The sequence below is a fragment of the Numenius arquata genome, chromosome 2, assembly GCF_964106895.1.
Source record: "Numenius arquata chromosome 2, bNumArq3.hap1.1, whole genome shotgun sequence".
NCBI classification, from domain to species: domain Eukaryota; kingdom Metazoa; phylum Chordata; class Aves; order Charadriiformes; family Scolopacidae; genus Numenius; species Numenius arquata.
This window is the reverse complement of record NC_133577.1, coordinates 49147026-49173929: the sequence shown is the minus strand read 5'-3', so window position 1 is coordinate 49173929 and position 26904 is coordinate 49147026. Positions and strand designations below refer to the sequence as shown.

General features: G+C 40.7%; 1 protein-coding gene across 1 annotated transcript in view; it reads right to left on the bottom strand.

Annotated features, from left to right (window-relative positions):
* ALK (ALK receptor tyrosine kinase) overlaps positions 1-26904 on the bottom strand; it is a 327499-nt gene that overhangs the window by 154005 nt on the left and 146590 nt on the right. The window contains exon 4 of the mRNA XM_074144531.1: positions 13066-13267. Coding sequence (XP_074000632.1) covers positions 13066-13267 — 202 coding nt within the window. The remainder of the gene's footprint in view (positions 1-13065; positions 13268-26904) is intronic.

The window sequence follows — 26904 nt, the reverse complement described above, 5'->3', positions numbered from 1 at the left end:
AAAGAGTTTTCCCACCAGCACTCCTCCTGGTGGCTCCTCAAGTCATAGAGTTTCCTTGGCGGGCCACATCCTGGCTGGAGAAGACATGCTGTCTCATCAGAGGGATGTCTGTGCATGAACTAAGGCAGCAAAACAACACCCACTGTAACCCTGAACAGACAGCTAAGAAGATATTTTCGGGGTCAGTCCAAGAAACCAGTATTGCATCAACCAAGATTGAACTTTTCCCATGAAACGTTCTGATTTCACAGAAGATACAATTTCTCGATAAAAGAAATCGTGTGATTGTCCTAAATGACTTCTGGCTTTTCAGCTGGATACAACGTGCTTTAATTCCTGTGCTTTTGGCCCCTCTGTGACACCCCTGAGACTCCATTATATATATTAGGGGTTTCAATCTTTCCAAACGGCAGTTTCCTCCCTAAGTCCAGCTTCAAAAGAAAGGGAGAGCTCATTTCACTGACTTACAACGTCTCTCTCAGAACATAGGCAACGCACAACACGTTCTGTATTCTGGAGCTAAAATGTAGCCCATCCATTGCAGTTAAGCCCGTAGCTCTGTCAGAAATGGAAAACTAATAAGACATTCACTTGCTTAAAATAAAGAAAAAACACAACCAAAGCCCATACTATTCAAGTTGACTGCGGAGGCAAATAACTCAACTAAAAAAAAGCCATCAGGATTTTGCAATTTTAATTTCTCTGCTCATTGAAGCTTTCTACTTTTGGCAATTAAAACCAGGCATCAAAGGCACATGAAATTGGGATTGCGTAGTGGTTAATTTGAGAAAGGAATGTTCACAGTTCAGTTAGACACAATTCAGACATCTGTGTCTTAGGAGTGGGGAGTATTAATGCAGGAAGGAGGGCTGGGAGGGGAAGAAAGCATGGGAAGAGGATGTGCCATACCTGTCCTCTGCAGGGTAGACGTGTATCTGTCATCTGCTGCTCATGGTGAGGACTCAAGAGCAGATGCAGAACCAGAATTTTCCCAACCTATGAACAATTCCGTTTTTTTTCTCTTAACTTTGCCCCTCCAACTGCTTCCACATTGCAAGAAACACAGAATGTAGATTTTGGGCATATGCTGAAATACAGCAGGTTAATGCTGGCTCCCCAAACAGCACAAAGCCACACACCTGCGGTGAAGGCGATACACATTAACATCTCTGCTGGAATCAATCCCTTTGACTCTGAAAAGCCAGACATCAACATTATTTCTCCCCGTTAAAACCTGCACCCTTCTAGTAAAAATAATGGCATAAATGCAGTGCTACTCAGCTGCACTTCTATTGAATACCAATGCCACTAATGATCTGCAGGAATATCTCTTTAATGCTTGATTGTGTCCATCTGTGTAGCACACACACATGGACACTTCAGCAGGTTTTATATTTTTAAGAGTTGTTCAAGACCACTTGATGAAAGCGCTGCTGGAGACCTAGAGCATCCCTTCCTTCATTTATGTGGCCCTTTCTGTGAAAATTCACCTCAATGAGGCCAGTTTCTAACAAGCTGATGTTTGTGGCCTCTTGGCAGAGATTGTGCGAGGGAAGGTGCCCAGTGCTCGCCCTGGGCTGTGGCAAGCAGTATGTGACCTGGGCACACAAAATAAGCTGCTCTGTGCCTTTCCTAGCCTTTGGATCCAGAACACATTAAGAAGAAACATACCTGAGTCAAAGGTAGGACAAAGCAGAACAGGAACAAGACGCCAGGAGTGAGAGAACAAGAGCTGTTGAGGAGATCGAAAGCCTGTTTAGAAAAAAAGCCTGGAAGATAAAACTAGAAGGGAAGAGGATGTTGAGACAGAGAGAGCAAGGAACAAGTGAGAAGAGATAAAAGATCTGATGGAAAGACAGAAATTCTGTTGTCCAAAACACCACCACTCTCTTTGTTTTCAAATTATTAAGGAAAGAAGTCAGTAAAATTATACAGGTTGGGGTTTTTTTCACCTTTCGTAATAGAGTACTGGCAGAAAGCATTAAGTGAAAAGAAAGCCAGATGTTCTTGAAAAAACAATTTAAAAATTGATAGTGGTCTGATCGTTGATAAACATTGAAGTTGATGGTATCGCTCATTGTTTGAGAGGGGCTGTTTTACTAGACACCATAAACTGCAACTGGCAATCAAAATCCCCCATCTAAAACAGAAATAGTAAAAGCAGAGTCAATTCCCTTTCAAACAGTCCAGATACATGCCCCAGCCTTGACCTGGAGAAATTGCCTAAAGGAATGAAAGGAACCCAAGTTCCCAGACAACTGGCTTTAAAAATAAAGGAAATCAACTTGTGTCAGATGTTATCTAGAGACCTCTAAGAAATGAGCCTCTGAATAGCTCATCTGGCATGAAATAATAACAAATTGGCATCATCGTGGTTTTGATATGGATCTGAATTGTCAAAAGCATTAACCCACACTTCCCGCACCGCGGCCTCCTGAAAGCCAGGTGGTTAGAAAGAGTTGAGAACGCTGTCTCCATTCAAACTAATGCAATATCCAGATTCATTATCCCACATTTTTATTTTCTGGTGTGGTAACACATTGAGCTAGACACTCCAAGGACGTTTAGCATCCTAAAAAGAATCAGGTCATCCATTGCACTTAACATACTGATAATAAACTTCTAAGTTTTTCTACACTTTGTATTTTATTTCTGCTAAAGAAAGTCAGATTATTTGGCTTCTTTATTAGAAAGTTTTTCAATATAAATATTTTGATAAAATCTTTCCTTTAGTGTAATTTTGTTCTCTTATAAAGGCGTTGTAATAACTGGCCACTGATCTGAATACAGGAGACAGCTGAGTTTGTCTCATTTACTCTACTGCTTGTATTCCTTGCTAGATGAAGAGAAGTCATAAAAACTTCATTCCCTCATGAAAGATTTAGACTCACGCCGGTCTTCTGCAGTCTTATCCTCATGCGAAGTTCATCAAGGATGGCAGACTATGCTGCTGGTTCAAGTCCCAGATTAGAATAGCTTTGTCTTGTCAAAAGGAACTTTTATTCCAGTCTTTGTGGCCTCAATCCATCAGCATGAATGACATGCCAAGCCAGGGATGATCAGGAAAAGCTCCAATTACATTCTGTAAACAAACTTCACTGCTGCTATTTCCAATAGAAAATCATATTTAGTCAGCTTGATATAGGAGGCAACAAATATCATAAGGTTATGGACTGACGTTTATAAAGACAACCGTACTCGGTGACTTAGAGAACTCAATGTCCATAAAGATAGACAGATGAACACATCTGTTACTCTCGCAAAAATGATAGGGAAAAGGCTTCCCTTCCAAATGCGACGTGGAGGACTGTTCATTTCTGTACCCAACATATCAAAACGCTACCGTGCAAGCTGGGAATGGCCATAGCTTCGCTACATCGATTCATTTTAAGAACAAGCATTATTCAGCACAGTATGTGGAAAAGCCTTGTGCCACAGTGCATGAGTCAAGAAATAAGCTGTATAAAGCAGTGTATAAAGCAGATCTGACAACCCTGCCTGAAACCTGTGCCTTTGGTGGTGGTGTCAGCCCAACCCCATGTTTTTGCCAGACGAGCTGCTGACATTAATGGTTTGCCACTGCCAGTACAAAAGAACCCTTGAGACAGTATTTTGTTACAGGAATATAACTTCTAATGTACCAGCCGTGTGCCATAGAAAACAATAAAATTGCAAAGCAAACAAAGGTAGCTATTTGACAGAAAAATGCTTTCAGGCATTAGCAATACTGTTTAACAAATATAGCAGATTAGTTTTAAATTAAAATCCCTGCAAAGTGCTTCACACTGGTGTTAAACCCCACAGTCCTCTCTGTATTCCTGCAGAAAGCAAGCCCATTCGGTACTTTCTTCGATCACTGAAAAGAACCGCCACCTCTGCCACCGCAGCAAGCAGCAGCATCTGAACAGTTTCTTAGCCTTCATTCCCTTCAATTTTCCAGTTGGGAAAAAAAAACCAAACCAAACCTGAGAATTAACTTGCAAGTTCCTGTTGAATAAATCTTAGATTTTGTTTTAATATGCAGGAGTAAATTGCAAGTTAGTGGTCAAGTTTATCAGAGTTTTCTTTCTTGAGTGGAAAACACCTGATTTACCAGCACTTGAGAATAACAGGCATCATTTTGGGGGAGGCAGCAATAGTGACAGTGTTCTTTAAAGTGAGGGTGCGCACCTGCTCTACTGGACTCGAACTCCGTGGTGGAATCATGAACCAAAACTGAGATAATCTAAGAGTAATACCCGAGAACCTGGCTTAGAATGCAGAATCCACTGCATTACTGCTACACTCCCACTCTGAGCAGCTGGATGGGTCAAGGACATAATTTTTAAGTCTTGCAAGGTTATCAGCACCTGCTTAATAATTTCTCTCTGAATTTGAAGGGAGGAATAGTACCTTGTAAATCTTCTATAGTATTTAATATGGCAGGGAAGATTTGCCTTGGATAAGAAGAACATTCTCAAGTATTAGCAAGGAAAGCCCCAAAGAAATTGCACACAAGGATGAAACCCCGTTCCAGGGTGGGACAGAGCAGAGCAGGTTGCACAGAACTCTGAAGGTTTTTAAGGTCAAAAATAAGTAGCAGATATGGAAAACAATTATACTGCAAGCTAGTTTATAAGACTTTGCCAACAGCAGAAAGACAGAGAGCTTAGCTTGAGGGGAGCAGAAAAATAATGAGAAACAAGGCTAGCAATATTAATGAGGCGTGTTGCCTAGTCTCCGGAAACAAATGTTGGAAGCATTTTGGCTGTGGGAAAGCATACCCGGATGCTACATAGCATAGGATCCTAGAGAGACTGCTTGCAATTCTGTACAGCAGAAGGGACACCTAAACGAAGAAAATAAAGATAAAGTGTGCGTGTGTGCGTGGGAAGAGGAGGGTGGTTGGTGTGTGTATGTGGGGAGGGTTGTTTGCTCGCTTAGGTTTTAGGAAACTGAAATTCATCCTGGTGTGTCTACACTGATCAGAAGTGCAACACAGGACTGTAAAGATTCATTTGGGATGACTTGTAAAAGTTGAAGTAGAAGCCTCAGGTAGAGAGGAAAACGAGACTATAAAACAAGGGAGACAAGTTAAAGGAATGAGGGCAGGGGGAACAATCCAGACTTTGGAAAGCTAGACTAGAGTAACAACCAGAAAACAGGAGTCTGCAAATAATTCTGAAGGACACAAAGTATAAAAGTTTAAGATGACAGATTTTTGCGCCCAGGATTTGGAGAGTATAAAAGTTGGGTTAGGTTGCTCAGAGTGATCTGAAGAAATTGTTTCAGCCACATAAGAAATAATTTATATTAAGGAATCTTTGGTTTCAAAAGAACAAATACCCAAACCAGCCACTTTAAAGGGTGCCCCAACTCTGTTACTGGGGTCAGTTTGGCATCATTTCTACAGGGTCAGATATGCCAGTCTCTGGGGTTTCACACAGAGAAGCAGCACCCACATTCTGAGGAAGTCACCAACAGGCGCTGTGATTATTTGGGAAGCCACAAGGATCCTTGTGCCAATGCACACTGGCCATCCAGCTCATCACCTTAGCCCTCCTCCGCTACAGTGTGCTCAGCAGGATGTTAAAAGCAACAACAGAAAAGGCTACTCTCAATGAGATATCCCTAAAACTGATCTCTTACCCTGAAAAATAAGCTTATTTTTCTTCTACTGTTCCATTCTCTACACACTAAGTAATTTGCTTCTGTAGTAAGCCAAATTTTGATGTTTGACAAAAATTTTCCTCATTTGCTACTTTTATTTCAACTTAAAAATGATGCTTTTTTCCCCTGTCCTTTTTTATTATTGTAATCAAAAGTAGATTACACAACTGTGGCCTTCTCGTTTGTATTTGAATCTGGCAAATGTAAATAAAAGGCAGCACTGCCACCTAATAACTGTCTAATAACACATATTAGAAGACAAGAAAGAGCATTTTTTCCCCCACTGCTGCCCAAAACCGATTTCCAACCAGTTTGATTGGGACTGTAATCAACTGCTACACAAATAAAAGTAATTGCAATTACTCATTACTGAACTTACAGTGGCTTTGGCTCCCACAATATTGTTGCTTCACAGTATGATATGACGCAATAGTGAACGGCACTCAAAATTTAGTTTCTAGTAATATTAATACATCATTTTTTGTAATAAATAGTTTGCTTTCATATACATTTCTGTAAGAGGTAATAAACTGCTACAGTCCAATCTCAATTGATAACATAGTAAATCCTTCTGGAGCAGTTTGAAGCTACTACTTTGTTGTACTTGAGGTTACATGCTAAAATAAGGCACACTCTAAAGCTCTAATGCTGCATAAAACCTACAAAAAGGATCCACATTTATCTCAAGAAATAATATAGTACTTCATCAGCAGCAAAACCACTAAGAAGTTTAAAGCAGAAAACATACAGACATGTTCCTACCTCCAGTGCTGAAGTGGCAACTTAATCTACATAATTTAGTGCTCAAGTGGAATGGGAAAACAATCTTTCCATATCTGCAGACATTTGTGTAACAGGTTAATACTGTTTCGTAAAGCTTTGATGGGCTCCATTTCACCGTATGCGTTCTGAAGGGGTTTGATTTAAATCTCCTCATCCACTGAAAACAAACTGGCAAAGAACTCCTCAAGGTGCCACAGCCAACAAAGTTAAAGCTTTCTTCAGATCTAGACTTGGGATAACGAAAGACCCAAGGTTTTGTTAGGTGGAGATGAAAGACTTCTTTCGAAATCCAAGCATCTGCTCTGAAAAGGACTGATTCTTCACAGGTATCAAGGACAGTACCTTTTGAAAAAGGAAGGGGGAAAAGAGACACCAACATATTTTTGGTGTTTTTCCCTTTTAATTTCTTTGCATTTATTTTGACAGACTGAAACCGTCTAAAAGTTGGCTAGTGGATAACAGCACAGGAAAAGTTTAAGTGCTAATTTTCTGTCTAGAACAATTGAAGTTTCCTCTCTAAAAGTAGGGATTAGTGGTGCTTGGTCACTAAGGCAGGAGAGCTTAGTTTCTAATGAATCCATAAATCCAGATTATTTTCCTGAATTACGTGAATTTCTCAAATGTATAGTTTAGACTGAATGACTTAAACTCCTGATTTAGAATTCTCTGAGTAAAATGTGCTGTAAATTTTTGAGACATATTTTGATGCCTAAAAATGAGTTTAAGTGCCCGTATGAGGTACCCCAAATACACACACTTTGGTCATTGTTCTTCTTGGTTATAGTCCAGGCATTTCAAAACAAAGGCCTGAATTTAGTAAAGTGCTTTTCAAGGAGAAGAAGAAAAAAAACCAGTAAAACCATCCACAAAAAAAAGCCAAGCAAATTCATATTAGCACTAACCTGAGAAAGGTACTTTTGAGGTTAAAGGGTTCCAAGAAAGTAAATTCCTTCTACTAAGCCCATGGTCTGTGAGACAGACAAGTAAAGCTATTGGAAAGAAAGAAAAAACAGCAACAAAAAAATAGAACAAGAAAAGGAACAACACTACTACAAGAAACAACCTTCAGACTTCAAGCCCCAAGGTCAAATGTGACAGATGCCAGTGATTCCTTCATTTATTTTTCCTGACATCTATCAATGCAATCAATCTCAAGTGAAGTTGTAGATGCCAGAAAGGGAATAGCCTATCATGATTTGTAGTAACCTTCAAAAACAGGTGCTCTTTCTCTCTTGGAAGTGCTCTGTGCAGAAATATATATGTACCTACTAAAGTACTGGCTCTAAAGAGTGGTATTTTATGGCTTCCTTGCTCATGTATGCATGTTGAGATCTCGGGTTTTATTTAAGAGACACGTTCTACTAAACATATTTACAGAGAAGTCTTCAGATGAATCTCAAGTTTGGTTAAGGCTCTAGACTAGTCTGGAGGTCCCACTAATGGCTCAAAAATCACATGTGGCTTGCAAAGTCATTTTATGTGATTTTTATAGGTATGCTTAAGTCAAAAGATGTATAGTTCAGTACCGAGAATTCTATGCACTGATTCTACAGTCAGTGGCAGCCTCAACCTCCTTTGCCTCTAAAGAGTTCCAAGGATTTGTATGAAGATAAAAAGTCCCATGAACATAAAGCAATTACAACCTAAAAAGACATAGACAAATATTTAAGAGAAATGACCCTTCTCTTTTCTGTAGAGAAAAAGCAGAAAAATGACAGGATGGGTGGTGTGCTCAGCTCGGGGAGGAAATGTGGGATAGATGGCAGAAGGGAACTCAATCCAGCAGCTTAGATCTTATCTTTTGAATCTCCATCTGAACAAGGCTGGCGTCCTGATATTCCCGCTGAAGTAGCTGATTTGAGGATCTTCCCCACCTCCGTTCTTCAGGAAGGCCTCAATTACCTTCAGCCATGTGAACAGTATTAAGATTCACTTGTTACATTATTATTTTTGGGGCAAGGACACGATTATGGAATTAATGATGAGGGAGGTCGGCAATGAAAGACCAAATTGAAGTTATGCTGTCATTTGCTAAGGGCTTATTAAAAAGTTTGGTTTGATATATAGTATATAATACTGCAACTTACCATTAATAGTGCAGGTAGAGGTGTAAAAGAATAATGGTAATTAAAATGAGCAATGATATTTTTGTCCTTGCCCAGCTCTAACTTCCCTGAAATACACAGATCAAAAGAAATAAAAATCAACCTTGTATTACAAACTCTGGCCTTGTCAACAAGTTTTCCTTCATGTTTTCCTTACTCTACTAAGCACATTTACAATCTTACTGGCTTTATATTTATAAATTTAACAGATGGGAAAACAAATAAGAGGTGAAATGAAATCAGTGGCCACTCTGCTTTGCTAAATAGCCAATACACTACGTAAATGTACTTGCTGCCTCCTCACCTCCAGTAACACAAAAAAGGAAGCCCATTAAATAGCAAGGAGAAAGGATTGTAAACAGCGCCATGGGAGCAGAAAACCAGCAAAAGACATTCCAAAAGAGTACCCACATCTCGTAGCATTTGGGATAAATCAGAAAGCGCTGTGCTCCATGGCAGGAATTTATAATCAGCTCTTTTGCCATTACAAAGGTTTGAGAGCACTGCACTGATTCACTCCCTGTATCATTTGCAGGTGCTTGCAAAACACAACAGAATTGCAAGAGACACCAGAAGAGACTAATCATATCCAAAAACACATCCATAAAGCCAGATCATCTATAAACTCTATCATGCAATAAATCTAATTCTAAAAGAATACAGTAATGTATTGTTCCCCATAGAAGAGTCCTACTGATTGCTTAGGAACTGAATTAGAGGTCTAACCAAAGGTGTTCCGAACCCCATAGATTAAATACAGAGAAAGATCTTTCTGCTCTTTAAAAAAAGTAAAAAGGTATAAAAATTCTGTTGAACTGATAAACAAGGACACAATTATCTTCTGAGTGGTAAGCATTGTTGCAAATATTATGTAGCAAAGTTATTATTGTATTTGGCAAAGTTTCTGTATAATACGAAACAAGTGTCCCTTTGCTAGTCTCCGGTGTTTGATCGCTCAGGAATCACTCTCAGTTATCACTTCTGCCATATTCTTCCTGGCAGTTGTTCCATCTGCCCTACCCTAGTGCTATAGAAAGTACCTTAAATTAGCCAGCTTTCTTCCTATGTGCAAGAGATCAGCTGCAGTGAAATATGTCAAGTAAGAAAATAAAACAAATACGCATCTTCCACACATTTTCTGTAATGACTAATGCCTCATTACGGAAACGGTACAACTCTAGTCCACAGGCTTGGGCTATTTTTTTTCTAGATAATAAGTCCAGAGAAGCAAACAGAACATCACTAGTTCTGTCTTTCTGCATGATGAGTATCCATTGAAATCACACCTGATATTTGGCACACAAAGATAACACGGCTGAACCCTAGTAACAAATGAATATTGGGTGCTACGCTGTCTCTACTTGACTAATAAAATTTCACAGCTTTACATGTGTTATATTTAAAATCAGCTCCAAGTGCTGTCAACCAAAACCTTTGCTTGCCTGGTCTCACCCTGAAGGAAACAGTAATACTTGACAGCACCTACTTTTTTCTCTTGTAAACGTAGGTGAACTGTGAAGACCTTGTAAGATATATTAATATATGTTATTCAAGTTATCCCATTTAAAAAGAAAAAAAAAAGGTAAAAAGATACTGTCACTGTGCACAGTTCAAGATATGAGAAAATACACCCTGGAATTAATTTATTGCTTTACCACCCAATAAATGCAATTTATTGCATTTGTTTCAATAAAACATACTCTTCCTGCTATGAGCTGGATTTTACACAATGGCATGGACTGGGAAGTACACACACTTTATACCTCTGGTTTGCAAAACAATATAGAAAGTGCATAGAATCAAAAAAAAGTGTCACCTGTGAAACTTTAAAGCATTTTTATTTCTAGCACAGGCTCATCACTGAGGAATTCAATTACCTTGCACCCAGAAATAAAATCCTTATAAAATTTTAGAAATCATTTGTTTTGTAATAAGTTATTTGACCGTGCTATAACCAATACTAATTCTTTACAATTTCCAAGACAAAATAAAATATTAAACAGCACATATTTCCACTGCAGGATCTCTAGTTCATTTAAGAACTTTATTGAGTTATTCTTGACTTACAGTTAGCTATTCTTGATTCCTATTGAAAGAAAAGAAGATTTTTTTCCGAAGTGAGATTTGCATATTTTGTTGTATGAGCTGGGATAATCAAACATTATTGCTCCAAACAAAGGGCAGAGGTGCACTCATAAATTCTGGAATGAAGGTTCAGGGCAAACGATAACAAACTGCTGCCCTGTCATCTGTGGCTGTGGTCTGTGGGTAGGTACATTACTATCTCTATGTGACATTTCTGTGGGCACAGTATCAGAGCCTTTCTGCATTGCTGAGCTGGAGGAAGAGCTACCACCTCTCACAGTGAAGAGACAAGAGCAGAGGGGGGGAAATGGACTAACCAGTTACTCCGACTGCAAAGTTTCATAGCCCACAGAGTACCAAAGAGTCAGTCAGCCATGAAAGCCACAGGCACATCATCACTACCCTACGTGCCACAGAAACGCTGTCAGGGAGCAAGCTACACTCCTTGCAAGCATATAGGATTGCCAAGCTACAACCATAGAATCATAGAATGGTTTGGGTTGGAAGGGACCTTAAAGATCATCGAGTTCCAAACCCCCTGCCATGGGCAGGGACACCTCCCACTAGACCAGGTTGCTCAAAGCCCCATCCAGCCTGGCCTTGAACACTGCCAGGGATGGGGCAGCCACAGCTTCTCTGGGCAACCTGTTCCAGTGCCTCACCACCCTCACAGGAAAGAATTTCTTCCTAATATCTAATCTAAATCTCCCCTCTTCCAATTTAAAACCATTACCCCTCATCCTGTCGCTCCCCTCCCTGATCAAGAGTCCCTCCCCATCTCTCCTGTAGCCCCATTTAGGTACTGGAAGGGGCTCTAAGGTCTCCCTGGAGCCTTCGCTTCTCCAGGCTCAACAATCCCAGCTCTCTCAGCCTGTCTTCATAGCAGAGGTGCTCCAGCCCTCTGAGCATCTTTGTGGCCCTCCACTGGAGGCCAAAACCACCTTCTTTAAAAGCACAGAGTCTTTTTACGGTGGTGACAATCTCCATCTACCATCTGTAAGGCACAGCTGAATAGTCCATATTGTCTGCAGCAGATGGCAACGGTAGGCATTTGTTACCATAGTTAAAGTGATCTTTCCTTTCCCTTCAAGGCTCCTTACATTTGGTACTCGCCTGTGCTCCTGGTGAGTTCTGCCTGCACACAGATCCAAGCCCGAGCTCCTCCACGCAGCACAGCAAAGCCTTTTACACCCAGCAGTGCTCCCCATGAGTGCCAGGGAACAGTGGCATTGCCAATGCAGGAGGCACTTTGCACAAAGCATGTTTATTAGCTGTGACATAGAGCACAGCATTTGCAAAGAGCTAAGGAAGAAGACAGCTGCTGCCGCTCCCCTAATTACCTTTCCCCAGACATCAACAGTAATTTACAATTTGGATGATGTTGCTGGAACTAAGTACGATCTAGATCCACATACAAGCTCTCCTCCTCACTTTTACAGACCATGTGTTATACGAGAATTACAACTATTCAAACTGTTTCTATGAGTTAGGTTATCTCCTGTAAGGTTTTTTATTGCACATTCTCCTTTTGCTACTGGAAAATACAGAATTTGCTGTAGACAGTAATCAGATAATCACGTCTTGTTACACGCACAAGCCAGCAGGATTTGCCTTTAGACTCTCTAATCTATCACATCAAAACAAAGAACGTTTGAGATGCTTAGTAAAAACTATGCTTCTTAACACACTTTTGACAGCAGAAGTAAAAAATAAAAATTAAAAAACACAGTATATAGAGCAGGTAGAACATCAGCCTCACAAATATCCAAATTCAATTCTAAGTTACTCCACTACTACAGCATTTTGAAATATTTACTGTGTTCAGCTCCTGCTGTTTTGCTGCTAACCAAAATTTAAAAGAATGCACAGGAAGACTGACAAATTAAGACATCATCAACGATTAATTACACAAAGAGGATAAAATATTTCAAACAGTTGCACCCTTGAAAGATCAAAAGCTTTCCTCCTCCGGCAATAGCTCTGAACTGCTTTATTGGTAAGAGACGGCATTTAAAAGAGCACCCATGCAAGACAAAACGTAAAATGTATGCAGGCACGTGAAATTGCAAAGCCTCAGTAGATACTCTAAGCCCAATAGTATACTTGGGTAAAGGAGGAGTAAAAAGAAACCAGATAGAGAGAATTAGACAGAAAAGCTTTAAACTTCAGATGACTATCCACACTCTGTCTGTACTCACAAACGCTGAGAATGAAGATGATGTCGACTTAGAGACTCACTGTTACGTGGATCCAGTAGTTTGCAGATGCTTTGTATATTAAAATAAGCACCAGTCTCCAGCTTCTACAAAAATGTAGACCCAGGCAAGAGAAACACCTCTCAGCGTGGTATCCTGCTCCCCGTAGCAGATGTGCAGCATGTATTTTGTGGCCTTGGGATTCTTCTCAACTCAAGCTGCAAGTCAAATGAGAGGATGAGACTTACCCATGTTTCTCCAGATGCTCTGCTGATAAGACTTCACTGCTGCTTTCGTCAATGGGAAGGACACGAGCGATATATTCTCCACTCTGCTGGTAAAACTTATAAACAGCCACTTGAACCATGCATTGGTCACTGCCGCTTCTCAGCCAAGGGCTTAAGATGATGGGGCTTGGCCTCTCTGATGCATTGAGAAACAGAAACGAACCTAGAACAGATGAGGCAACAAAAAAGCTTTAAGAATAATAAAAAAACCACCAAAAAGCCCCACAGAGTGTAGATGAATACTTGTAATTTTTATGCCGCAGCTCAATCCGCAGCCCTTCCATACCTCCCAGTCAAAGATCATCTTTGCCAACTAGTTTGGGAGGTTTGCCCATTTTGTATTAAACCCATTAAAATCTTCCTGGGCAGGTAACGTTTCAACTCACCTTTGGGTGGTCTAAAACAAAGATTACATTTAGATTTATCTCCCAGAAGTCATAAAGTGGAAAAAGCCATAAATATTAAGGGCAGGGAAAAATAACAAACAGCAACAATAAAACTCACTCAATCAAGAGACTTCCAAAGTTAAGCCCAGGCAGGTGATTAAGGAGTTTTAAGTTTAGATTCTTGTCTTCATATATCTACTCTTCCTGGGCTTCCTCCCCATCTCTGAAACCTCTCAGGTGTGGTCCAGACCCAAACATTATGGCCTTGCTTCAGTGGGATCCTGATTTGACACCTCTGATATATATTTATTTATTTTGACGTAATACTTTATATCTCTTTCTCTCACCCAAATAAAGAACCCAAATTCAATAGCTTTACTTTTGCTCTTCTATGAACAGAAGAGTGCAGCATTTTTAAGTCATTAGAGTCAGGATAAAGGCCTGACATAATTTTATTTCTTCAGCAATTCATTCTAATGTATTAATTTCATATGCAGCTAATCCACATTAAACATTTCATTATTATCCAGTACATTGACTTCCTTTGCCTAATTCTATTTCAATACAAACTGAGGCTTATCCAGTGGGACAGAGGGAATGTATTTTCATCATGCTGTTGCTCATTTCAGGTAAGTCAAATGACTCTGTTTTGGCAGCTGACCAGTTTACCAGTTTGTCCACAGAGAAAGCACACTGGGGTGTGTAGCTGGTAAATGAAAGGGATCAATCCTGGAAGCAAGAAAAATTGTGATATCCCACAGATTCTACCAAGACTGATCAGATAATCAAGACAACGAGATTTCATTTCCTGGAGCGTCCACTAATAAAGCCTGTCCGTTAATACTTAAAACATGTAGATCTGATGAATAGTTTAATTTCATAGAGAGAAACTAAGGCTCTGCAGAGCTGTAATTTAAACCTCTTTTTAAGCGTGCATGAATTTTAGCTGGAGCAGCAGCTTGTTTTTGAAAATAGCAAGGTGGAATATTCAGAGGAATGATTTTCCACACCTTGAGATCTAGGGTGTCTACGAAATCCTGTGGAGGGGTCATGAATGGATCCTGCTCATTCTCACCTCAGTGTCTAAGCTGTAGACCATGAGGTGCAAACCAGTCATTCTGAGCTCCTGTGGTAGTTTCACCTCATCCAAAAATGGATCTAGTGAATTGTCCTTTCATGGTTTCCATTTCTCTCCACTGAATGGAGGGTCAAGAGCTCAGATTTGAATATCTCACTGTACGGTGCGGGTTTGGAACAGGGGAATTGCACTCGTACTCACAGATGTCCCCTTTGAAAAAGTCTGATTTGGCAATTCATCTCCGGTCACACACACTGTAATAATGGAAGGGCTAAAAATGAAACCTGGATTCCTGTCAACCACCATGTTTCTCTCCCATATACACACTTAGCAGCAGCAGCATTTTTGATATATTTGTCAAGAACAGTGTTCTTGACATTGGTATCACACTAATGACATATCTAAAACTAGAAAACATTTGTACTGAAAGAAAGACACAGAAATACATGAGGTACAGCCTGCTCAGATGTCAAGGTTTGTAAACAGAAAAGACTGAAATGTAATCGCAGCATTTATTTGTTTTTTAATAACAAGATTCCTTTATGTGAAATAATAGCCTTTAATCCAGTTACTAACGGAATGGTTTGATGAGTTTAAACAAACTCTGTTATTGTCACAGTTATATATACACAGTATTTCTGCTGGTCAGTAAAATAAAAACAAAAACCCAGCCACATGTATCATCCTTCCCTGTCTCTCCCCTTTGTTGCAAACAAAAGAGAATTAGAGCACTAAATCTTGTGACTTTAATTGCAGCATCCCCATAAGAACACTGAAATGTGTGACATGAAAGGCAGCAAAGAGACTGCTGCTGGTGGCAGAAAGACACTAAGTGTTGCAATAATCGCTGATGGGAACTTGCCAGGTGCAAGAGCCATTTGCTCATCTTACTGCCTTGCAACAGGGACTCGGTTTTAAAAGAACAAATAAAGATAGCTCTCATTCCTTCTTTTCTTGCAGTGGTTTCTAAATAAAGATACCTTCCAAGGATAGTCCCTCTTACGCCCTGACTTGAGGCCAGATTGGAAATATCAGTGTAGTAGGAAACAAGGCTGGCAGCAAATTTGTGATATAGAAAAGCCAAACCAAAGGAGGTTAGTGACTCTTTCTACTCTCTATTCACAGGGCTCATACTTTGCAATTGTGGCTTATTATTCACCACATGCCCAGTTCTACCCACTAAATTATATTGCTGAAAGGAATACAATTTTGCCATGGTGGAGTCTACCCCACCGCACCCTCCGGGGAAGGTAGGAGGACCAGGACCAGACCCACACTTTGCTGCTGTGAAGCGGTGCCTAGAACATCACTCCAAAGGACAGGGCTATTACGCTGTGTTCCCTCACCACCAAGTACAGTCTTGTCAGAAATGTCCTCCTAGTGCGTACTTTTGGGGAGATCACCGACCTGGGCAAATACTAAAGCTATGACAGATTACCTTTTAAATTTTTTATTTTATTTTATTTTTTAAATTTATTTAAATAAATAAATTTACTTAAATTTATTTATAGTAAAAAACCCGTAACTTTGTTCTTGCTTTTAAAAGCCCAGCCATCTCATGGGTGACTTCCCTCTCTGCTGCGGTATTCTCTTTTTGGTCTTAGTGCTTGTCTAATGCCTAAGCGTGGAAAGAAGCCAAGGAAAGAACTATCAGAGCCTCATTTGACTCTGGTGCTTCTGGAACTGTTTCCAAAGTTGAAATGAGGGGTACTTGCTATGAAACCACACAGAAAGCGCAGAGGCTTTGTTACACAAGGAGTATTCGGAGATTCCTGTTCAGATTCTATGAGTTAGATCTCCTTATTACAGAGCAGCCTGGTAAGTTCCTATAGTAACTGGGCCTGACACCTATCACGTACATTAGCATCGTACATACTCTTTTCCACATAAGCAGTAGATTCAAAACATCACTTCAGACAAACCCAATTTCATTAAATTGCTGTCTCCAAAGCATATACAACATATCTGTCAGTCAACTGCACACGTACACACACATACAAAGGCAACAACCCACCAACAGAGGCACAAATCCCTCTTTCATTGAAGTTGACAGGTCTTATGCTTCTGAAACCAATGGCATCAAACCCCACAAAGGAATAAGTAACGTGTCTGAAGTGAGAAATGATACATTTTGAATACAAATCCTCATACTACTCCCTTCCCCTCAAAGGCACAATCCCTCAATCACTCCTTGCCACTGCTCCATGCCACGGCCTCCCACGGGATCAATATGAGTACCATTTCCAGGATCAGATCAGAGACAGCTACTTAGAAATAGTTAAAAGATCAGATGGAGATCGATTCCCCATCCAGATTGAGGGACAGAAGAATATTCTGTTTCTATTTCTGCTTCCAATGGATTTTCTGGGCAAAATTAGAGGCTTGTTCACTTGTATTTCCCTCCAGTGGGAGGGGATCCATGTGGCACGCTCTATCTGAGATCACTGTGTAGACCCATAAGACTCTAAGGTTCCAGCTATAAATCTCCTTGCACTTATTTTCTCCTATTAGCTCGCAGCTCTAATAAGACTCTCAGGATCTTCCCCAGTGAATAGCTAGAAAAAACACTGTAGCTTCAAACAAACTTCTGCTGCTATTTAGTTATCAAGGGATATAAGCTGAGATGAAAGGCCCCTTCATGGTACGTGCTACAGTGTCATGTTCTGCTGCTGAGGGCTCTGAAGCGTCTATTCGCTTTTCAGAAAGATGTTCACCAATAAGTCATTTCAGGAGTCTTCTGCTACGGGTTTTAAATTGGACTCTGGCGGCACAGCGCAATGCTGATATTAAAGAGATGCAGTTAAAATAATCACATTGTAACTAGATATACAGCTGCAGACCCAGGCACTTAGCACTTCCTGGGTCCTGAGCTCATTCATCATCATCATCATCTTCATGCAGAACCATGTGGCTGCAGTGGGAATGGCCTTCAGTCTTCTATACCAGATAGACTGGTGGTTGCATTTTGTGACTGAAAACCCTACAAGATGATATTGGTGTTTCAGAAACCGCTAACCTAAATTGCCAATACTTTATTCTTTACATTCCCCCTAAACTCTGGGGGAAACCCACCAACAGTACTCAGTTTCTAATCATATTTTTCCCTGCATTTTTAATACCTGCAGTCGTAACGCTATGGTTTTCCTGATCCTCACACGTTGTGTCTGATAACGTCTCTGGCAACTTGCTGTCACTTCAGACAAACACACATGAAAAGATATTTATGCTTAAGCACAGGGAATTACTGCAGTTGACATAAAATGAATATTACAAGACAAATTAATGTATCTTGCATGAAAAAATTGCCGTTGATCTTTTGGAAGCTTGTTTACAACATTTTAACATTCATGTCACAAAAAGGGAAGGATGGCTTATCAGCTTAGTAGCAATATGTTTTTGAGATGATGAAGACAGCTTAAAGTTGCGCTGTACAGAACTAATGAGGTAACGGAGATATCTGTAAAGAAGAAAATTGATGCTAATCTACTAAGCAGGTACAGGTACACTATGGGTAAAGCACCCATCCAACGAAGCTTTCAAATAAAGGGGTAAGACTCAAAACCACACCAGCAGTGAAGATCATTCCTGCAATTTTTGGTCCAACATCCTTGTCTGATACAGATGCATAAAACATCTGAAACTCCAGCCAGAGAGAACCCTGAGATGTTAAAAAGACAGAGCCATCGCTTGGCTCTAGGGACTGGGCAAACTTACTATCCTATTGCTAGTGCCTTTAAAAGCTGGTCATCTGATAACTACCCAATAGCTCTGAACGTACCCTCCTAACTGCTCATACTCTAAATCCTTCCTAGTCAATCTCAGGGTAAACGCAGTAAAAATCCAGGTCAGGTTCTTCTGCTAAACAACCTGATGATACTCAGTGAGGTCAGCGCACCCTATTGCATCCTTTGACCTTTCTGAGGCAGCAGGCTAGGAAAGATGTCTGCAGCCCAAAACCACAGCAGCCTGAGAAGTTACAGTGGAAAATAAGGTTCTCCAGGAAACCATTTACTGAAGAAAAGAGCAACCAGCTCTTCTGAGACAAACACGTGGAAGCAATTCCTCAACTTGCACCTGAGGTCTAGGATTTTGAGCATGAGATGTTCTTGTATAGCTGATACCACACAATTGAGTTAGATGCTAAAGACATGACATCAAAGAGAGCACTGGGACATAAAAATCAGTTACAAAACTGGCACACATTAGAATTCATGAAGAGGGAAGTTCACATTATTTGAAAATAATATTTAGCAACATGCCCAAGCCAGTAGTACACACAGAGCAGACATCCAGATACCTGACACAAATTAAAGTGTTCCAATGCCAGTTCAAGCAGATTTCTTCCCTAATACCCAAAGACCATAGTTTTTTTATTTTTTCTTGAAAAGCAAGGCTCAAAACACAGCTAAGCTGAACTCATCTGATCACAGTTATAAAGCAGCAATTTAACAATCCTTTGCAAAACTGATAGATTGTTATTCTGAACATAAACTCCATCTTCCTACTAAAAGGATTTTATTGCCTTTCACGTACAAGTTCAATACTCTACCAGATTAAATTAGAGCTGTAAAAACTATTAACAGTCAACGTCTGTTGGGGACTGTACAGTAGAAAAAAAAATTTAAATCAAGTTTTATGGTCTTTGGAGATGCTGACTGGAGAGAATGTTTCCACTACTGTCACAAACATCCCACAGAGCTGGTCTTTGGATTCTTCATTTCACACCCAACTTCCAAATTAACTATTCGAGCAAAACTCTCACAGCAGGAACTCAGTAGTTGGTAAAAGCCACGGAAGAACCAGGCACTACCTAAGTGACAACATTAAGAAAAGATACTGTTGTACTTTTTCTAGGCTTATTTATACGGATTTTCTAATTGCCTCATCAAGGCTCTGAAATGTGCTGAACACTAAGAATGGGAATAGTGTCCAGTGCTGAGCGCAATGTGACTGCATAAGCACCAGAAGGTTTGCAACATGCTATACTTGCATCTAACTTAAAATTCATGAAGGTAACAGCCTTTGAATTATTACAAAATTTGGAGCTGAACAATTCTTAACAATCTAATTATGGTAATTGGATGATATCTTACCTCTTTTGAAGTCCATCAGAGTTCTTGCTATTAGCTTAAATAGAACCAGGATTTCGCTTCTAATACCTAGCAGGTCTGTGAGCACGTTTCTCCAGATGATGCAAGAGCAATTCAGAAACGCTAATGAATTCATACTAACTCTTGTGGGCATGTAATACATTACACAAATGGACAAGTTAAGGCAGACATTAAGCAACTGCGAACAGCATGTGGCCAAGACTGGTATCAGAGCCAAGATCTGCAAGTCAAGAGTCTCTAAAATTACCTCCTTTTCAAGTATCTTTCATTTCCTACATATAAAGAGGAAGGCAAATAATCCATCAAATCAAAATAAAGTCAAATTTTGTCCTCTCACTAAGGCATCAGGCAAATTTGATTTGCCCCATATGACTTCTCTTAAATTCAAATACTTCACTCACATAAAACTTCCCTCAAACAACCAGTATTCCCTGTCATCCTTGGGAACTGCAGCAGTGCTATAGAAAGAAACATAAGTTAAAGTTAGGAAAGACAGGAGTCTTCCCTTTTCTCAAGCTCCAGTCTGAAATTTTACTTATTAATTTACCCATTCTCTTAGAGGCAACCCTGAAGGCTTACACACAGAGGGAACACCCTCCCAGCAGTGACCTTCACACAGCTCTTTTACAGGCTTCCCTAAAACTTAGGCGTGTCCAAAGGAACACTATTCTAAAACTTTATTGCTATTTATCAGTCAGCCACTACTCGCTGACAATACAGACCAATGGTTTGGGTCTGAAGTGACCTTAAAGATCATCGAGTTCCAACCCCCCTGCCATAGGCAGGGACACCTCCCACTAGACCAGGTTGCTATATCCACAAGGAAAGCAGAATCCCATCCCACTACTTACTTTAGATAGACAACAGTAAAAGATGTTTTTCTCACAGAGCATTTTACATCCATTTTTTCAAAAGCAAAAAGTCAGAAGGAAGAAGAAGAAAACAATTAAAAGCTTCAGGTATTGCCTTCTGTAATGGGAGCCAGAGCCAGATGCTGTTACAGCCCAATTCCTAAATGACTCAGCAGTGTTTGCTCCCAGCTGAAAAGCACTGAATTGAAAAAAACTAGTTAGTTAATTAAAAACTTAAAATTCAATTCTGAAATTAAAATCTTTCCTAGACAATGACAAAAGAGTGTTTAAATAATTCAGCATTGCACAGCTGATTAACCAATACACATCTTCTCTTCTGCTGCTGACAGAGGCGAATGGCAAGTTACTTTTGAGATCTGTGTTCTGAGACTAGAGAACAGGAGAATTTTCTGTTATCACGAGCAAGACAGACAGACCAACCTAAAGGGATAGTGAAGAGGAAACCGGTTCTGTCAATAAAAACAGAGAGGCAGAACGCCTGTTCAGTACTTCACAGCGTGCGCAGTAGTTAAGGGGGAAGTGTGAAAGGAAGCCTAATGCTGTGCCTCTAGTTACCGCTTTGCTCTCAAGTGTGCTTATTTGATTACACTTGGGAGACTAAAAGCTTAAAAATTAAGAAGTCTGACAATACTCTGACGCACAAGTACCTGAACAGAAACATGCCTGGAAGAGAATGGGTACTGCAACAACTCACAGTTCAGTAACGTCAGAGACCACATTAAACAAGTAGCAAATACTGGGAGTTCTTCCCCTAAAGACCTAGAAAAGCTGCAAGAGAAGGCGCATAATTAGATCTGTTTGGTGGAGTTGCCTCCTTTTTTGATTCTCTGCCAGCATTAAACTCATCACATAGAGGCTGCGGCTATGTCAGCTTTAAGCGCGCAAGAGTCATAATTCAGACCATCGGAGAATCATGAAATTGGTTCACAGATAACATAAATAAGATAAATTTTGAGGACATGGTGTATTTTAATGTCTCATAGATTTTAATCTGTCCTTGTCAGCCTCTCCTCTCCACACACACATGTACATCCATGCACACAGCACCAGGAGACAATTAGTTGGCCAACTCTCACCAACTCTAGCTCAGCCATCCTTCCTTCATCTCCAGTGTCCACACCTCTTCCATCCCAAATCTGCCTTTCAGTAACTCAGTTCAGTTCTGCAGTATCAATTCTGCATGCTGGTTTTGTCCAGTAGATCCCTTTTCCACTCACCTTTTTAGCTCCAGAGCTTACTCATATTTTCTGTGCTTTCCTAAGTCACCATTGCAGGGACGAGAAGGGAGGAGAGCGGCTTGGCATGCCAATTATGGGATGGAAAGAAATGCAGGTGGCAGAAACCTTTTGAGGACCACTCTGCTCTCACTGGCTGCTGGTTTTCCTTTTGCCGATTCGAAAAACCCACTTGACGTTCACGTAGAGGAAAAAAGCAAGCTTCACCCACACACCACTTGCCAAGGAGCAGACAAGTGAGGGGACAACAACCCTTTCTCCTAGGCCTGACAATGGGTTAGAGCTTCTCTGACCACTGACAGACATGCTGAAAAACGATGTGGCAATTAATGAAAGAGAACAGGAGTCCAGGAGCTTACTCATAATGAATTTTCCCTGGGCTTTCAGATCACTTATAAAAAGCGTTCGCCAACAACACAGTTAAACTTCACATTTAGATAGCATTTTATAAATTCAAAACGTTGCACGAAGATTAACTGATTAAACCTCAGCACCCTAAAAATCCATCTTTCAAATTGGAAAAGATAGCACAAAAGTGAAGGGCTTGCCTCCTTAATGCAGTAAAATCAGGCATCACATTGAATTAGTACTTTGAACTGCTCAAGTGCCAACAATATTATTTACAATGGCAACATTCATTTGAAACAGCTGGTTTCATCTGCTTCTTGCAGTTAGCTCTTTAATTAAAATTCTACCTAATCTGCCTTGTTCGTGAAATGAAACAGATTCTCCTTCCTATTGTAAAGTTAGTGGCATAGGTGAAGGAAGGAGGATGGTTCAGATGAAGGTTGTGTGCCCTGGAGAGATCAGATCTCAACAGACGGGACTCCAGCTGTCTGGTCTCAGGTCTGGCCTCTGGAGGGCCTTCCAGCACAAGGAAGAAGACCTGCCCACTGCTGTCACCGTTTTACAACAGGATCACTGAACCGTGAACTGGAAGGCCCCTTTGCAGGTCTCCGTCCAGCATCCTGCTCTGAACAAGACAGTCACCAACATTAGATGAGAGCAGCTGTGGCTTTGTTCAGCCAAGACTCAAAAGAGAGATCCACATCCCCCATGGCCTGGGAAGGGGAGACAAGGGCAACCAGGTGTGGCCTCACCACTACCAAACAGGCCGGGCTAATAACTTCTCTCAGTACTGACTGCCTTCCTCCTACCTTATTTCGGGCTGAACAGCTGTCTACCCTATTTTGATGAGTTGGGTCCTCTGTAATCCTCAGGTCCTCTTCAGCAGGACTACTTAGGTCAGCGCTTCCCAGCCTGGGATGCTGCACCAGCATGACCTGTCCCAAGGGCAGAGCTTCTCACTTCTGGTGGCTCCACAAGGCTCCTGTTAGCCCTGTCCTCAAGTTTACCAAGGTCCCTCTGGAGCAAAGCTCTGCCATTCAGTGCATTGGCCAAGTCCTCTGTACTGTCAGTTGAGGATTATCTAGAAATTTGACCAGTGTCTCATCATACAGATCACAGATGAGGATACTGAGCACTACCAGCCCCAACACTGGCTTCTGGGGGCAGCTCTGCTCCATGCTGGCCACCATTGGACATGAAGCCCCCAAGTATTATTAGCCCCTGAGCCCAACAGCCCAGCCGGTTTTCAACTTGCCCAAAAGGCTGTTCACCCACCCAGACCTCCTCAGCTCCCACATGAGAGTGCTGGGGATGACAGTATCTAAAGCTTTACTAAAGTCAAGGTGAAGTACATCCATGGTTCTCCATTGCTCACACTGCCGTTTATTTAACACAGAAGACCATCAAGCTGGTGACCTATGATTTATCCTTGGCCAATCCATGCTGACTATTCCCAACTATTTTCTTGTCCTCTACCTGTTTGGGAATGGAGTCCAAGAGCACATGCTCCATGTTCTTTCTAAGGACTGATATGAGGCAGACCAGCTTGTAGTTCTCCAAGTTCTCCATTTTGCCCTTCATAGAAATGAACATGCTGCTACTCTTTTCAGGTTATCAAGGACCTCCTGCAATTGCAATGATTTCTTATAGATTTTAGACACTAACCTCAGCTTACTTTTACAGCACCTTTGGGTTTACCCAGTCCCAGGGATGTGAATGCATTCAGATTCTCTGAGTAGTCCCTAACTTGGTGCCCCATTCCTGAAACCAGGCTCTCACATGCCAAGGCCTGGGAGCAGGCTTGGCCTGAAAATGCAGCGAAAGAGAGGTACTGAGTAATTCCACCTTCCCAGTATCATCTCTCACAAGGTTGTGCTGTCATCTCCTTCTAAAAATGCTTTAATGTTTACCAAGAAAGACCAATGGATCATTTTAGATTTTTTTTTTTTCTTTAAAGGAGTCTCAGCCAGACTTTGTTACAGAGAATACCTTAGAAAGTCGTTGCACCAAGGAGTCCAAGAGAATGAGGGAAAAGCCAGCTGGCAGCTATGAACAGGCCAACAGTGACAACGACATGCAAGGAAACAAAGAGGAGTTTCAGTCATGTCAACAGTGACCACTAAATCACAAGTATCTCGAAATATTTTTGTTATGATACCAAACCATAATTCCTGGGCCTCATCTCTTCAGTTTACTATTCTTACTGTGAGTGAACTGTGATTCACTTTGAAATCACGCTTCTGCTGAGGAAGAGCCATTTATTCTTATTTTGTAAACTACTTATCACACTTTTGGGCTCTGAATACAATGAACTGACTGGAATAACAAGGACACTGCTTTTTACAGCGCAGACAACCAAGCCCTCCACTTTTCTTGCAGGCAAATCCCCAGGGGGGCTTCAATGTGGGTTTCACACGAGTACAAATTGTTGAAGTTCAAGCTCTTGATGAACGTTATGGATGAAAAACTGTACAGCTCTTTCTCTCTATAAACAAAAACCACAGCCCCAAGGGATCTGCCCACTGAACAGGGCATGCCAATCATCTCACATCTTGTAATCCTACCTTCAGTGAACTTTTTAAAATCAATGCTGCTTCTGAAGAGATAAATGTGTACCTTAAAAAATAACAAATCTGGACAACACAAAGTCTAGCTATAATGGATAAACTTTACATTAAATTCAACTAAACAGTACTAACTGCTATACATCATAGAAGTTTTCTTGTTCATGGCACAATCAGAAAAGAATACTTAGACATCTCTGAAATGTTATCACAGCCCTACCAAGCATTTCCATATCAAAATCAAACTAAGGAAGTCATATACATTATTGTGGAGGGAGAGGTGGGGGTAGGTGTGTCTGCAAAGTGGTAAAAAGCTCTTCTGACCAACTACATTCACTTTTCAGACTTACTGAAACTACCTAAGGAGAGAAAAAAATAATCAAAGTCAGACTTATCATTCTGTTGGCATCCTGAACAAATTACCTCTAGCTCACTGACATTCTAATTTTCTAGAAACAGGGATAGTTATGCTAAGAAGATTATGACTTGTGTATTTATCTTGGTTACAATTATTCCATCCTCTTTTAACTTCCCTAAGATAGAGCATAAAAGAGAAATTCCATTCTATTTGTTTTCTGTTGGCTGCAGACTGAAAGAACTTATTAGTCTTAGTAGTATTATTAAAAGACTATCTCCGTACTCTAGTCTTAGCCTGGAGATAACAGAACAAGGACTGGATGACAGGGTGAATTGGAAATGGATTGTGTTTATAACACGGATTTTACACAGCCCAGAACAGCACTCAAGAGTTCAGAAGCTGGCTCTGCCTGGCCGGGTGATCCAGCTGATGGTTTCAGTGAGTCCTCATCACAAAGTCATTACCATTATCAGTACCAAACTGAGACATTTTGGTGAGGGAGCATAAATGAAACTCGTGTACTTCCTCTACTGCAGGTACACAGTGGATTTTGACCTCAGTGCTGTCAGATTCTATCTGCGCTAAGCCTTAAAAGACCCAGTGCTTATCCCTATGGAGACAAACCCCAGAGAATATTACTTTTGAAATGAACAGGTACATCAGCTAGCATGGGCAAAAGGTACAGAAGTGACTTAGGAGCCCAAAGAGATGTGGCCCATGAGTGGGGACAGCTTACCTTAACACAACTACCCTTGCCCTCAGCTTTTCACTCCGATGACAGATGACTCACCTGCTAGTGGAGCACTAGTAGAAACACCTCGTTTCACAAACTGAAGCATTCTGGTAAACTGGTGCAGTGTTTTATGCCGTGTGGTATAGATGAAAGTCAAAAGAAAGCAGAGTGAACTTAAGGTACTTTTGGAAAACCATCCATGTTATCTTTAAATTCACAAAGGTCACTGCTGTTCTACAGAGCGACAAGGAAAGATGCTTAGGACTTAGTTTTAATAAGGCTGCTTCTAAAAGCCTGTACTGTAAATCACCATATTATTATGAGAGGAAAGATCTTACCTTTTAATTCACTTTTACGCCATTCACATAATTTCCCTACATTTTGCATTTCACCTGCAGGTCAGTTTTCTTTGCATGACTATGCTGCCTTCCTCTCCTAATTGGAGGCATTAGCACAAGGCTGCCAAAACTTGCAGCAAGGGATAAGTTATTTAAACCCAGACAAGATTTTCCTTTCTTTGACTTCAAACAAAACCTTATGACCACCTGTCAAATGATCCAAGGTTCAGTAAACCCATGTTTTTTTGGAAAGCATCACTTCTGGCCTTAAATCAGTCTGACAGCCTTCTTTTAAGGATGGAAAATAAACTCTCCTAGGAATAAACTAGCGGAGGCAGCAAACATGTAAGCCGTAATACAACAATGAAGAGCAAACAGAGAGTTCTCCTATTTCTTGTGACATCCAGCCGCATAGGATTTATTGCTATTACTTTTCAGTAACCTGGGTCCTACACAGAGCCAATGTGCTATGGGCTGTTACAAAGTGGTTGCAGAGACTCCACAAAGGTTACAGGAGATAACCAAGCTTCACTGAAGAGCCTTCCCTTCCTCTTTTCTTTTTAGAGAAAGGTAAATATTATAAGGCCATATGCAGTAGAAACACACTGCTGACAGCACATCACTATGGAGGCACTAACAAGCCCATAGGTATTTGTGCATATATGTCATATTTGACAGCATGCACTTTTACAGTTCCTGCAGGCAGTATTTTTCATCCTAACTGGCAAGGTTTTAATGGGTTTTTATTGCAGTGATTTTTTTTAAAAAGGGAATAAC